Here is a 15,003-nt window from a genome sequence, read left to right on the forward strand (position 1 = left end):
GGGTTAAACCACAACAGTGACACCAAACTGAGTGGCGCAGTGGATTTGCCAGAGGGAAAGAATGCCATCCAGAGGGAAGTGAATAGGCTGGAGAAGTTGGTCCTTGTGAATGTAATGAAGATCAAGAAGACCAAGTGGAAGCTCCTGCACCTGGGTCAGTGCAATCTGCAGTTTCAATACCTAGAGGGGGAGTGAGAGCAACCTTGTGGAGAATGACTTGGTGGTACTGGTGGGTGGGAAATGGGGCACAAGATGGCCATGTGCAGTTGCTGTGCAGAAAGCCAGTCATATCCTCACCTGCATAACAAGTAGCATGGACAGCAGGTCAAGGGAGGGGATTCTCCTCCTCTACTCCACTTTCATGTATGTGACCCTATCTGGAGTGCTGTGCCCAGCTCTGGGGCCCACAGTCAAAAAAAGACACAGACCTGTTGGTGTAGGTCCAGAGAAGGACCAGAAAAATGAAGAAAGGGCTGGAAGAATTCTGCTTGCTGTGTAGAAAGGCTGAGAGAGTAGAGGTTCTTCAGCCTGGCTAAGAGAAGGCTCTGGGAAGACTTTACTGCACCTTTCTATTATATGAAAGGGGACTGCTAAGAAAGATGAAGAGAGACTTTTTATGAGGTCCTATTGTGACAGGAGAAGGGGAAATGGTTTTAAACTGAGAGGGTAGGTTTCAATTGGACATAAGGAAGATATGTTTTACAATGAGGGTGGTGAGACACTGGAACAGGTTTCCCAGAGAAGTCGTGGAAGTGCCATCATTGGAAGATCTCAGGGTCAGGTTGGACAGGGCTTTGAGCAATATGATCTGGTGAAGGATGTCACTTGCCCATGACAAAGGGGTTGGACTAGGTGATCTTTAAAAATCCATTTTGACCAAAGCCATTCTATGGTTCCATGAAAGACTCAGCTTGGCTTTGAACTTTCCTGTTGTCAGACCCTCAAGTACAGAGATGCAAAAGAAGCAACTTCTATAAATCACAAACAAAACAGTACGTATTCTTCTGCTTTCTAAGCATAGAGCTATAGACACTCTTCAGGGTGATAAATTTCTCAGTGTAATTGTCCTTCTCCCTAAAGTAAAAAACAACAGCGGGACAAACATCAGAGACATCCGTGAACAAATGGAAGAAATGCAGGGAAGACAGAAACCACTTGCAGGTCTGGCATGACTTATACTTAATTTTGTTTCTGATTGTTTATTGGTTACTCCAACAGGAATATTTCCTTCTAAGATTCATCCCAGGTGAGGAAATCAGAATTCAAAGGAACTGACAGAATGCTATAAAGCTCTTCAGGTCTTCCCTACCTATAAAATCTTTTTTTTCTCTTGTACTTCTATATGCATTTTGTGAAGAGCAGCTGAGTTCCTTTATTTATTGCTGTGACACGAATATTTACTACCAATGATTCACTGCGACTCAGGGAGATGACCTAAAAGTACGTGACAGCCTATCTCACTTCTGAAAGCCTTTGGAGTTGCAATAAGTTTCTATACTCTTCCTGATTCTAATAAAAGAGGACCTTAAAGCTGGGCGCAGCTACTAAACAACGGCCAAAAGCCCGAGCCCCCGGCAGCGCGGTCACCGTCCGGCTGCGGTGTCGTGGCGGCGCCTCCGGGTGCCGCTGTTGGCCGACGCTAGTGGCGCTGGAGCCGCAGCCGGAGCCGCCGCAGCGTCAGGAGGGAGGAGCGCGGCGAGCGCTGGCGAGAATGGCGGTCAGTCAGAGGCAGAGGGAGAGTGAGAGCCGGCGGCGAGCAGGCGGGCGAGTGCTGCTGGTGCTGGGCGCTTTGCTGCTGGTCTTGTGCTGCCGGGCGGCGGCGGAGCGGATCCGCTACGCCATCCCCGAGGAGCTGGGCAGAGGCTCGCTGGTGGGGCCGCTGGCGCGGGACCTGGGGCTGAGCCCGGCGGAGCTGCCGGCACGCAAGCTGCGGGTGGCGTCTGCCGCTAACAGGCAGCTGAAATACTTCACGGTGAGCGGGGAGAGCGGGAACCTGTACGTGAGCGAGAGGCTGGACCGGGAGGAGATGTGCGGCGAGTCGGCGTCCTGCTCCGTCAGCTTCGAGGCGCTGGTGCAGAACCCGCTCAACGTTTTCCACGTCGAGGTGGACATCCAGGACATCAACGACAACGCGCCGCGTTTTCTTAAGGAGTACATCCACTTCGAAATTATTGAATCTACAGCTCCCGGCGCCCGCTTTGCCATAGGCGTCGCCGAAGACGCGGACGTGGGCAGCAATTCGCTGCAGGGCTACGAGCTGGAGACCAACGGGTACTTCGCGGTGGAGGTGAAAGACAGGCAGGATGGCAGCAAGTTTGCGGAGCTAGTGTTACGCCGGGCGCTCGATCGGGAGCGCGAGGCGAGTCTGCTTTTGGTGCTGACGGCGGTGGACGGCGGCGACCCGCCCCGCAGCGGCACCGCCCAGCTCTGCATCAACGTCACGGACGCCAACGACAACCCACCCGTGTTCGCGCAGGACCGGTACCGCGCGAGCCTGCGGGAGGACGCGCCGCCGGGCTCGACGGTGCTGAACGTTTCGGCCGCCGACGCCGACGCTGGCACCAACGCCCGCATCACCTACAGCTTCCAAGAAGCTCCGTCCAAGGTGCTTCAGAAGTTCGTGGTGGGCGCGGAGAGTGGGACGATCACGATGCAGGAGGCGCTGGACTTCGAGGACACGCGAGGATACACGCTTCTGGTGGAAGCAAGAGACGGAGGCGGTCTGGTGGCGCACTGCGAAGTGGAGGTGGAGGTGCTGGACGTGAACGACAACGCACCCGAAATCACGGTGCTGTCGGTGTCGAGCCCGGTGCCCGAGGACGCGCCCGCAGGCACCGTGGTGGCCCTGTTGAACGTGAACGATCCAGACTCCGGGGAGAACGGCCAGGTGTCGTGCGAGCTGTCGGGCGAGGCGCCGCTGTCGATCGTGGCGTCGTCGGGCGGCTCGTACAAGGTGGTGACGGCGAGCGCGCTGGACCGGGAGGAGGCGTCCGAGCACCGTGTGACGGTGGTGGCCAGGGACCGGGGCAGCCCGTCGCTGTGGAGCCGCGCGTCGCTGGTGCTGGAGGTGTCGGACGTGAACGACAACGCGCCGGTGTTCGAGGAGGCCGCCTACAGCGCCTACGTGGCGGAGAACAACGCGGCGGGCGCGGCGGTGGTGCGCGTGCAGGCGCGGGACGCGGACGCGGGCGCCAACGGTCGCGTGAGCTACTGGCTGGCGGGCGGCAGCGCGTGCGCGGCGGGCGCGGCGGCGTACGTGTCGGTGGAGGCGCGGAGCGGCGCGGTGTACGCGCAGCGCTCCTTCGACTACGAGCAGTGCCGCGAGTTCGCGGTGGCGGTGCGGGCGCAGGACGGCGGGGCGCGGGCGCGGAGCTCCACGGCCACGGTGCGCGTCTTCGTGCTGGACCGCAACGACAACGCGCCGCGCGTGCTCTGGCCGGCGCCGGGAGACGCGGGAGCGGCGGGGTCGGTGGCGTCGGGGCCGGCGCCGTTCGAGGTGGTGCCGCGTTCGGCCGATGCCGGGTACCTGGTGGCCAAGGTGGTGGCGGTGGACGCGGACGCGGGGCGCAACGCGTGGCTGTCGTACGAGCTGGTGCAGGCGTCGGAGCCGGCGCTGTTCCGCGTGGGGCTGCACAGCGGCGAGGTGCGGACGGCGCGGGCCGTGTCGGAGAGGGACGCGGCGAAGCAGCGGCTGGTGGCCGTGGTGAAGGACCACGGGCAGCCGGCGCTGTCGGCCACGGCCACGCTGCACGTGGTGCTGGCCGAGAGCTTGCAGGAGGCGCTGCCGGAGCTGAGCGAGCGGGCGGCGGGCGCCGACTCGCCGGCCGAGCTGCAGTTCTACCTGGTGCTGGCGCTGGCGCTCCTCTCCGCCCTCTTCCTGCTCAGCGTGGCGCTGGCCGTGCTGGCGCGGCTGCGCCGTGCCGGGCCGCCCGCCGTCCTGCGCTGCCTGGGCGCGCAGCGCTTCTCCGTGGCCGGCGCCGCCTTCCCGGCCGACTTCTGCGAGGGCACCTTGCCCTACTCCTACAACCTGTGCGTGGCGCCGGCACGCGCCGTCGCCGAGGCCGCTTGGCCCTCGCCGCCGCCGCTGCCCATCGTGCCCGCGGAGGATCTGCTGGGCGCGGAGGCCTGCGGGAAGCCGATCCCGAGCAGCAGCGCCGGCGCGGGAGAGCCGCCCGCCGACCCCGACGCCCCGCAGGTCTGTAAGCCCGCGCGCTCTCCCTCTTTTCCCTGAGCTGTGCTGAGCCTCCCTCCCTCTTCCCCTGGGTTTTTTCGCTGGGTTGGTGTGGGTGGGGAGCGCTGGTCTGTGTGTCCGTGAAGAAATGAGAGATCGGGGTAGCTTCCTTCCATTCAGAGGAGGCCGTTAGCCACGGCAATCCTTGGTTTATGCGTGGTCACAGGTGCAGATTCACTGGAGATTTTTTGTCTACATCTCTCTTCTTGCGTAAATTCGTATGAGTCCATAAGGGTGAAGGCGAATCCTTACTGTGTGGAACGAGGTCCGCTGATTTTGCATGAGAGACTCGGGATTGGCACTTGCAGTTGGAGATGTTTCTTTTCTGATCGACTTTTCCCCGGCACTATGTACTTGAACCCGGTTCACAGATGGGCACAAACCCGTTGGTTAATGCTTTTTCGTTCCTGGACTCCCAAAGAAAATGTGTGTCTGGCTACATGAATGGAAAAAAGACAAATTCTTCGTCGCTAGTGAAATGAGAGACTATAGTCCGTCATTTTGGGGAATGGTGCTGGTATGAATTGTGGGACGGGTTAAATTAATGTGCTAGGGAGTGCTGATCCGTGTCTCTTTGAGGGAAGGAACGGGGTATCCCCCTTCCGCTCACAGCAGAAATCAATCGGAGGCACTTGTTGGTTCTTCAGTGGTCACAGGTTCAGGTAAGAGGTTTTGACTACAACTCTCGAGTAGTTAGGAACGGTGAAGGCAGTAAACTAACGGTTCTTCAGGACGGAAGTCCTGGTGTCCGAAGGAAAGGTCTGTGTGGCTCCATGAATGGAGAAATTACAGGTTGATCCTCCTCACTGTTACAGAATGTCCTCCCTCTTCCGCCGTGTGTCCTCTCGTCCATTGGAGGAAGGCTGCTGCAGAAATGGCAGCATTAATCGAATGGATGCATTTTATCCAGGAATGGTTTATCCGCGTTCCTTGTGCTGTTATTTCTCATTTTTCTCTTCCATCCTGGGTGGTAGTGCCTTTTTGTTACCCTTTTTCCTGTTCTGTATTTCATACACACGTGGAGGTGTAGAATGCTATCTCAAGAAAACAAAAAATAACAGCGTCCAGTATTTCAGAGCCTGTCTTCTTTTCCTCTTCCCAAACAGTGGTGGTTGGACCTAGTTCATTACGTTGACAGGAGAATACTAGACTGAGGAACTGGGTCTCTCAGACACATTTTGAAACAGCTCTTTACAAGCGGAGGCCTCTACTCCGGAGGCCTCTAGCCTGAGGACATATGTAAAGCCAAAAGCAAACACACAAACTGACAGCAATTAGGCACTTGAATCAAGTCCTCGGTCCGCATAATTTAGGGTGTGCAACCGTGCTTGTCTTCATACGTCCTACAGAATTTGGTTGAAAAGGTGTCCTACCAACGTGAGTAGTCAAGAATGAGATGAAAGCTTTACTAATAAGCATCAATTTCTTACACCGAGATTTCTGAAAAACTCAAAGCCCATTCCTGGTCGTTCTAGCTATCGAATTACTCGATTAAATATAATATGGGCTATTAAAAAGGGAAACTGCAATGCTCCTTCAACTTTCCTCTTCCAGTGTTAGCTGCCTCTGTAGTTATATCAACATTTTAGTGTAATTCAGTTTAGAAGGGGGGGGGGGGGGGGGGGGGGGGAGGAGGAGGAGGAAGGGGCTCTACCCATCCTGAGAATATAGGTAAATCGACAAGGAAATACTCAACATGTTCGTTTAGTTTGTGCAGAGGTACTTGTCTCATGCCGTCCTACAGTATTTGGTTGAAAAACTATCCTACGAATATGAAGATTCAAGAATTAGATGAATACTTTACCAATAACCGTCAATCCATTTCACTCGGATTCTGAAAAAAATCAAGGTTTCTGCCACTTGAGACAATGAGCCCCTGAATCTGCGGGGCGTGGTCGGTGTTGATATCGCGTTTTCTATAGACAGAGCCTATTATCTGTTGCTGTCCTTGTACCGGTAATCAAGGATGACTGCCACAATAATTTCTGATGGGGACTGTGCTTTAGGACGAATGGGATAAGACTCGTAATATTCTAGACGTCGTATTACGAAAAAACCCACATTTTATTTCACATCTGTCGCCATTAGCAAGTATTTTTTTTTCCTCGTGTGGTACAAATAACACGCATTATTATTGAAAACAACGGCTCAGAGAAAAGACAATGCAGGAAATCTCCTGTCGCCTTTTAAAGGGAGGATCTTCATTGCTGCTTTGTTCTATTGGTCAGGATGTGGGGAATTTATGTAGCTGCGTGACGGGATCTTGATCCGTAGAAAGGGAGAGGGAAAAGTAATGCAAGCACGACTGCTACAGAGAGCTGTGAAGATTTTGCTTTCAAACTAATGGGATAGGGATCTTAATATTCTACACGTCATGTTTTACTTTACAGATATAGCTTTTAGCAAGTCATTTTTCTCGTGCGGTAGAAATACCACAACCACAAGAAGCCTCGGCCTTCCTGCGGATCGCCCCGAGGATCAATGGAGACATCTGCGGGAGTAAAAGCATCGGAGGAGATCCCCGGTGGACGGGAAGCGCTGTCTCCGTGGCGAGTGTCCCGTCGCCGCGAGCTGCCCGTGGGAAAGGCGGGCGGGCAGCGCCGGGCAGCGCTCGGTGGCTGCAGTGCCGGGAGGAGGCTGCGGGCGCCGCTGTTGACCGAGGAGGAGCGAGAGGAAGGCCGGAGCGCTGCAGGCAGCCCCGCCCGCTGCGGCCCGGCTCGATCGCTGTCTGGCTGTGTGGCTGTGTGGCTGTCTGGGCGGGCGAGCGGTCTGCGATCGTCCCCGCGGTGCGGAGCCGTGGTGCAGCGAGGCGGAGGGTCCGGCGGCAGCGGCCGGGAGCGGCGAGACGGTGACGGAGCCGGAGCGGTAGCCGGATCGGGCGGTAGCAGAGCGGGCGGCGGAGTTGCGGTGTCGGCGGTGCCGCGGCAGAGATGTGCGGGGCCGGGAGTCGGTGGGTCCGGCGGGAGCGAGCCCTGCTGTGGTGCGTCCTGGTGGCGGCGTGGGAGGCGGCGTGGGGTCAGCTGCGCTACTCGGTTCCCGAGGAGATGCCGAAGGGCTCGTTCGTGGGCGACGTGGCCAAAGACCTGGGACTGGAGCTGTGGGCGCTCCAAGACCGTGGCGTCCACCTTGTCTCCGAAGGTAGGAGGCAGTATTTCTCCCTTCACGGGAAGACGGGACATTTAGTGACGGCAGAGAGGATAGACAGAGAGCAGCTGTGCGAGAGCGTGCAGCGATGCGTGCTGCGCTGTGAGGTGATCGTGGAGGGAGAAATGAGAGTTTATGAAATCGAAGTGGAAATCACCGACATTAATGACAACGCCCCCAGTTTCAAGGAATCAGAGGTGGAGGAGAGAATAAGCGAGACGACATCCCCGGGGTGGCGGTTTCCTTTGGCCGAGGCTCACGACCCGGACGTGGGACGGAATTCCCTGCAGAGTTACGAGCTGAGCGGCGACGAGCACTTCTCGCTGGCCGTGCAGGCGGGCCCCGGCGGGGACCAGCGTCCCGAGCTGGTGCTGGCGAAGGCGCTGGACCGGGAGGAGGCGGCGTTCCACGAGCTGGTGCTGAGGGCGAGCGACGGCGGAGAGCCGCCGCGGACGGGCACGGCGCGGATCCGCGTGTTGGTGGTGGACGCCAACGACAACGCGCCCGCGTTCAGCCAGGCGGAGTACACGGTGCGTGTGGCGGAGGACGTGCCCGTGGGCTCTGTCCTCGTCACCGTCACGGCCACTGACGCCGACGAGGGGCTGAACGGGGACGTCAAGTACTCGCTGAAGAAAATCACAGAGAAAGCCTCGAAGATTTTCCAGCTGGACTTTGAAACGGGCGCGATCACTTCAGTTCGGAACCTTGACTTCGAGGATGGCGATTCGTACGAACTCGAGGTGCAGGCACGGGACGGTGTTGGCCTTTTCGACACTGCGAAAGTCATGATCACTGTGACCGACGTGAACGACAACGCGCCCGAGATTTCGGTGCGGTCGGCGCTGAGCGCAATCTCTGAGGACGCCCCACCGGGGACAGTGGTGGCCTTGCTGCACGTGCAGGACCGGGACTCGGGGGCCGACGGCCAGGTCACTTGCTCGCTGGACGGGGGAGTCCCGTTCCGGCTGAGCAGGTCGCGGGGCAGCTACTACAGCGTGGTGACGGCGAGGGAGCTGGACCGTGAGGAGGTGTCGGAGTACAACGTGACGGTGCTGGCGGCGGACGGCGGGTCGCCGTCGCTGCGGAGCAGCGCGGTGCTGGCGCTGCGGGTGCTGGACGTGAACGACAACGCGCCGGTGTTCGCGGAGGCGCGGTACAGCGCGCGGGTGCCCGAGAACAACGCGGCGGGCGCGCTGCTGCTGAGGGTGCGGGCGTGGGACGCGGACTGGGGTGCGAACGCGCGCGTGCGGTACCGGCTGTGGGAGGGGCGGGTGCGGGGCGCGCCGCTGTCGTCGTACGTGTCGGTGCAGGCGGAGACGGGCGCGCTGTACGCGCTGCGCTCCTTCGACTACGAGGAGGTGCGCGAGGTGGGGCTGTGGGTGCGGGCGGAGGACGGCGGCGCGCCGGCGCTGAGCAGCAACGTGTCGGTGCGGCTGGAGATCGTGGACGAGAACGACAACGCGCCGCAGGTGCTGTACCCGCCGCCGCCGGCGCCGGCCTCGGGCTCGGGCTCGGCCTCGGCCTCGGGGTGGTGGTCGGGCGTGGAGCTGTGGCCGCGGTCGGCGGAGGCCGGGTCGCTGGTGGCCAAGGTGGTGGCGGTGGACGCGGACGCGGGTCAGAACGCGTGGCTGTCGTACGAGCTGGCCAAGGCGACGGAGCCGGGTCTGTTCCGCGTGGGGCTGCACAGCGGCGAGGTGCGGACGGCGCGGTTGCCGCTGGCCCGCGACGCGGCGCGGCAGAGCCTGGTGGTGGTGGTGAAGGACCACGGGCGGCCGGCGCTGTCGGCCACGGCCACGCTGAGGGTGGTGCTGGGCGAGAGCGTGGCCGAGCTGCTGTCGGAGCTGGGCAGCGCGGCGGCGGCGGCGGCGCCGGGCGAGGCGGCCGGCAGCCTGACGCGCTGGCTGGTGCTGGCCGTGGCGGCCGTCTCCTGCCTCTTCCTCGCCTTCCTGCTGCTGCTGCTGGCGCTGCGCCTGCGGCGCTGGCGCCGCTCGCAGCTGCCGGCGGCGGGCAGCGGCGCCTTGCGCGGCGTCCCGGCCTCGCACTTCGTGGGCATCGACGGCGTCCGCGCCTTCCTGCGCTCCTACTCGCACGAGGTCTCGCTCACCGCCGACTCGCGCAAGAGCCAGCTCCGCTTCTCGGGCGGCAGCTGCTGCGACACCCTGCCGGCCCGCCCGCCGCCCGACGAGCCCGCGCCGCTGCTCCACGAGGACCCTGACGGCGCCCGCCGCGCCGACCCCGCCTCTCCCCCGGTGAGTTCCTCCCACCATCAGAATTGCTCCGCCACGCTTCCCTCTCGCGAGACTCTGCCCTTGCCCTCCCGTCTTCTCTGTCCCGCCTCGGGAGGTTTAGCTACAAAAAAAGGCAAAGGTCCGTTCATCAGCGCTGTGTGCTGGTGCCTCTTGCTCCGGGGAGGTGATCGTGGGACCGTTGCTCAGAGTTCGTGTTCTTGCCAGAGTCAGGAGAAGTGGGGCTGCTGTTGTGTTGAGTTTTGTTAGCGCACAGCTTTGTGTTCATATCACGCACCACGTCCTTTCTCATTTTGTCCCCTGACGTGTAATACCGATTTTCGTGACAGTGCTAGCTTTTCTGAATGGATATATTGCATTATTAGCGAATGGAAGTTTTCGACATTAGCAGGGTAAGGTATGTTCCTGATAGAACATGTGCTGAGTAGGATCAGCTTGTCTTGAAATGGACTGTTAGTAGCCCCGAGATGCTCCTCACTAAATGGAAGAGAATCATGGAACTTGTGACTTTTTCTCTTGGTTCCTGCATTTGAAAGTCTATTGGAAGAAATAGGAGATGTGTTTTGCTGATTCCCTGTTATTTAAAATTTTACTTATTTGAATCAGATCTGGATGTGTCTTGGCTTGACAAGAACCATAGGTGGGTGGGAGGTAGGGGAGGGTGGGGAGAAATGTAAGCAGAGGGGGTTTGGCCATGTGCACATGTTCACTGAACCAGGCTCTCCTGTAAATCTGCTTTCTTTTTATTCCTAAGCTCTTAAAGTTTCTTTTCTGAATTTTAATGAGCAGTGACATGCATCTTCCTTCTTGGTATGGAGATGTGAGGATGTATGTGAAGTTCATGGTGCTATAGTGTTGCATGTTTAAAAGAAATGGTCTGGGACACTGGCCCATTCATGTCATGTACTTTGAAACTATACGGCTCAAAGAACAACTTGCAAGTTTTGAAGGACTGGAGACGAGAAGTCTGGGAGCTGTGCGTGAGGGGCACGAGACGTATGTGTGCTTCTTGCCCTGTTGAGTGGCCATCTGTAGTATCATGCAATTTGAGATTTATCACCCCAGAGAAATGTGGCTAGAGTACATCTCATTTCAACTGTATTGGGAAACCTGGGTGGTCTTTCCTCTGGTTTTGCAGATGGTTGTCAATTCTTAACTGAGTTATGTACTTGTGCCAAGCACCATAATGAGAGCTTTGGGAAGAGCAAACTGTGTAATTGCTACCTGCTAAATACCTGAATTATGTACATATTGTAACTGACATCATCTGGAAGAGTGTGTTGTGACCCCTTACTTTCTACAGGTGTTCACTTCTTGCCTTGTTTGATTCGATGATGTGAAGGTGGGCTTTTGTTATCTGATAATGTGTGGAAGATCTCACCTGTTACATTTCTCTGACTGTCCCATACATGACTGTTTACATGTTTACAGCTGTCAGGAGATATACTTCCATAGATATGTTTCCTTAAAAAGTTAACTGGAGAAATGCTCTTGCTTGTCGTATACATGGTGAGAAGTCAAGTATTATCCATGGGAAGGAGAAGTTGTGTCTGCAACTTTTCTTTTGGTGGAGTCTACCTGTAACTTATGAAGATCAATGACAATGATGTGAGCTGTGAAGGCTTTGAGAAGAGTTTTGGGGAAGCTGTGTGTGAGGAGGTACCACGTAGAGACAAGGCACATGTTTCATTAATTCCCAGGGTTCATTGCTGGCCTTCATAAAATTTGACTGAAGGTGTCATATTTTTGGATATCGCAATGCTCAGATTCCATCTGGCCAAGTTGTGAGTTCATCAGTTTGCTTTCCTGTTGCATGCTGTTTCCCATGAATGGCAGTTATTGAGCACAGATGTAGAATTTACATTAGGATTTCAGACTCGTGGCTTCCAAGCTACACCTGTGCTGTAGTAGGATGGTGATGTCTTTGGGGTGATAATTTCATTACTTTGATACTTTTATTGGAGTTGCATATCGCTTATGCCCTTGAGAACATTGGATGTTCCTCCAAATTAATGTGATGATTAGAGAAATCTCTGCACGTGTTCATGTTGGGAACCTTTTTCTTTCAATGGTGTGTGTCTGCAAAGGCAGCTTTTGTGTTGTGTGATGTCTGGGAAGGATGAAAAAGTTCACGGTGGTATGATTTGAAATGTCTAAAAATTGTAAAAGTTTAGTTTGTCCTAGTTGATGTAGGAGGCCCACAGTTGAGGTTGCATGTTTTTCCCTCTTTTTTTATTTGAAGGAAATTACCTTGACGATCTGTGGCTGTGGTCTCTGCTGTGAGGTCCTGTGTGAGCCTCCTGTGGACTTTTTACCAACTAGATACTCTTCTTGTGTTCCTGCTAGAGTTGACAGGATCTGAAGTTTTAAGCTCCGATTCCCTCACTTCTCCAGGTTTCCCATTCTTGCCTTGATTGTTGGAGTATATTATTTTATTTTATTTTATTTTATTTTATTTTATTTTATTTTATTTTATTTATTTTGTGTGTGTCTAGGTGCAAAGCTTGTAATCCTTAAAGCATTAAAAGATCTCATGTAATTGTGTGGGTAGCACAGTTTCCATCCATACCTTGTAGGTGTTCAGCTGATAAGACAAAGACCCTGATAGACCTCTGTTTCCTTAAGATGTCACTGAATGAAATGCTCTTTGGCCTGTGCCTGACATATGGCCAAAATATTGGATATTGGCCTTGGTGCAGAGATGTAATTACACTTTCTTCTAGGCCTTTGTCTCCTGCAAGGTCCTGTTTTATATTCCCCATGTGTGCCTAGCTCTTGTGCATTGGAAACTCTGCAAGTTGTTTTGCAGCAAACAGTTACTTCCCTTGGCAAGCCCTCAGCCACGTGAAGAAGCCCAGGATGACTGAACTGGAGAAAGAGGCCAATAAGTGTTACACTTATGGCTTCATATTGATACAGATATGAGCAGGCCACAGAGTCAAAAAATATTATGAGAGCTGATGACTATTTCTTAAAATGAACTCCCCTACAACGTGGCCCAGAGGAAGACTTTAGGGTTGCATTTGTGCTTGCAACCTCAGTGACTTGCAGGTGCTGAGAGGGATCAATTTCAACACCAGCAGTGAAGACTGAGAAGACCTCATGGTGAGTTTCTCTGACAAGCCTTTGCCTTTAATGGTTCCTTGCCTTCCTGGTCAGAGGTTTTTCTCTTCCTGGTTTCGTGTGTATGTAGGATTGGGTTGAATTAGTGGCATATCCTAATTTCGCCACGTAGTTTGTGTTAGTGCCTCTTGCTCATCCTTCCATCTTTGTGGAAGGCAGGAGATGTGAGGTTATATTCTTGTTCTGGTCATGGCAAGGAAAGGAAATTAAAGAATTAAGCCATTAAAAGTCTCTGTGGAACATTGCATGTAATAAAAGAGGGGAGGAGGTTCCCCGGAAGCTGATAATTTGATATTACCCATTCTCTGTTGGAAGACTGCTCCTTTTTTAGTTCAGACATTTAACATTGATGTGGTTTACAATACTCCTATTTCTTTGAAGAATGTTCGTGAGCAAATGTACCTCACTTTTTCTTGTGATCACATACTCTCATTATATCTTTTTGCCAATTTTGAGGGTCATAAGCAAAGCTGCACGTTGTGTAGGGTTGGAGAGAAGACTTCGGGAATCTCTGTTGGCAGGGGGGCTGCAGAAGAACTGATGGTCATTTCCCTGCTTGCCATAGTTACTGTTTGGCGCATGGTTGTGGTACCATTCAATTTCAGTTCCTTCTGCTCAATAGGTTTGTCCTAAGAAATATTATTGCAAGTTATCTGTTCATTTCTGTACCTTTCTTACTCTAGCTTTGCTTGTCATGAGCTATATCCAGTCTTCAGGGTGTCTGATGAAATGGGGACAGCTCTGTTCAAATTGTCTGAGTGCAGGTGCAGTTCATGCCCACACCTTGGAGGTTCACAGCTGTAAGGAGGAAGGCTTTCATAGGCATATGTGTGCTCCCAGAGGGACGCTTCTCTGTAGAAAAAGAAAGCAACCCCGTTTCTGCTGCAGTCCTCAAAGTGCAGAGTGGCAACCCGGCCCAGCCAAGGTTTCTATGAATGGGGTAGGGGTCAGTAGGAGAACACGTATGGGGGGCTTATGATATTGTGGCTACTCTATTGGAGACATATGAATGTGACAGGTGGACTGTTAGATGGATAAGGAATTGGATGGATGGCCACATGAAAAGAGGTATAGTCGATGTGTCAGTGTCCGAATGGGGACCAGTAATATCTGTTTTTGTGGAAGGATCCATATTGGGACGAATAGTATTTAATTTATCTCAATAACATCTTCATCAACAAGTGTCATGGTTTCATCTGGGATGGACTTGATGGCCTTGCTAGCAGCTGGTGCAGTGTTATGTGTTGGATTTGGGGTTGGAAATAGTGTTGGTAAAACACTGATGTTCTTGGTTGTGCAAAGTAGTAAAGCCCTTTTCTGCTCCTCATACCACCACCACCAGCGAGTAGGCTTGAAGTCCACAAGAAGCTGGGATGTGACACAGCTGGGATAGCTGACCCCAACTGACCAAAGGGCTGTTCCATACCACGTGACATCATGTTCAGTATATAAAGCTCAGGGAATAAGAAGGAAGGGGGGACGTTTGGAGTTATGCCATTTGTCTTCCCATTTTGCGTGATGGATCCCTGCTTTCCTGGAGATGAATTAACAACTTCCTGCTGATGAGAAGTGGTGAATGAACTTGTGCTTCAAGAGTTTTGCTGTGTGGTTGTTTGTACAGCTTTTCCTTTACTTTTTAAACTGTGTTTATCTTAAACCATGAGTTTTCTCAGTTTTATTCTTCTGACTCTCTCCCCCATCCTAGCCCGGGGAGTGAGCAAGAGGCTACATGGTCTTAGCTGCCTGCTGGGGTTAAACCACAACAGTGACACCAAACTGAGTGGCGCAGTGGATTTGCCAGAGGGAAAGAATGCCATCCAGAGGGAAGTGAATAGGCTGGAGAAGTTGGTCCTTGTGAATGTAATGAAGATCAAGAAGACCAAGTGGAAGCTCCTGCACCTGGGTCAGTGCAATCTGCAGTTTCAATACCTAGAGGGGGAGTGAGAGCAACCTTGTGGAGAATGACTTGGTGGTACTGGTGGGTGGGAAATGGGGCACAAGATGGCCATGTGCAGTTGCTGTGCAGAAAGCCAGTCATATCCTCACCTGCATAACAAGTAGCATGGACAGCAGGTCAAGGGAGGGGATTCTCCTCCTCTACTCCACTTTCATGTATGTGACCCTATCTGGAGTGCTGTGCCCAGCTCTGGGGCCCACAGTCAAAAAAAGACACAGACCTGTTGGTGTAGGTCCAGAGAAGGACCAGAAAAATGAAGAAAGGGCTGGAAGAATTCTGCTTGCTGTGTAGAAAGGCTGAGA

General features: G+C 54.2%; 2 protein-coding genes across 2 annotated transcripts; both read left to right on the forward strand.

Annotated features, from left to right (window-relative positions):
- Positions 1–1,711: 1,711 nt before the first annotated feature.
- Positions 1,712–4,231, forward strand: LOC141470165 (protocadherin gamma-B5-like). Its single transcript, XM_074156089.1, has one exon. It carries the CDS (start codon positions 1,712–1,714, stop codon positions 4,229–4,231), a length of 2,520 nt encoding a protein of 839 aa, XP_074012190.1.
- A 2,930-nt stretch (positions 4,232–7,161) lies between these two features.
- Positions 7,162–14,461, forward strand: LOC141470166 (protocadherin gamma-A2-like). The gene is made up of 2 exons (XM_074156090.1): positions 7,162–9,624; positions 14,450–14,461. The coding sequence occupies exons 1-2, from the start codon at positions 7,162–7,164 to the stop codon at positions 14,459–14,461; spliced, it is 2,475 nt and encodes an 824-aa protein (XP_074012191.1).
- The last annotated feature ends 542 nt before the right edge of the window (positions 14,462–15,003 follow it).

Source organism: Numenius arquata, chromosome 11, assembly GCF_964106895.1.
Source record: "Numenius arquata chromosome 11, bNumArq3.hap1.1, whole genome shotgun sequence".
NCBI classification, from domain to species: domain Eukaryota; kingdom Metazoa; phylum Chordata; class Aves; order Charadriiformes; family Scolopacidae; genus Numenius; species Numenius arquata.

Excerpts from the sequence above, each read along its gene's own strand:
- LOC141470166 (XM_074156090.1), top strand. The coding sequence starts at position 7,162 with ATGTGCGGGGCCGGGAGTCGGTGGGTCCGGCGGGAGCGAGCCCTGCTG.
- LOC141470165 (XM_074156089.1), top strand. The coding sequence starts at position 1,712 with ATGGCGGTCAGTCAGAGGCAGAGGGAGAGTGAGAGCCGGCGGCGAGCA.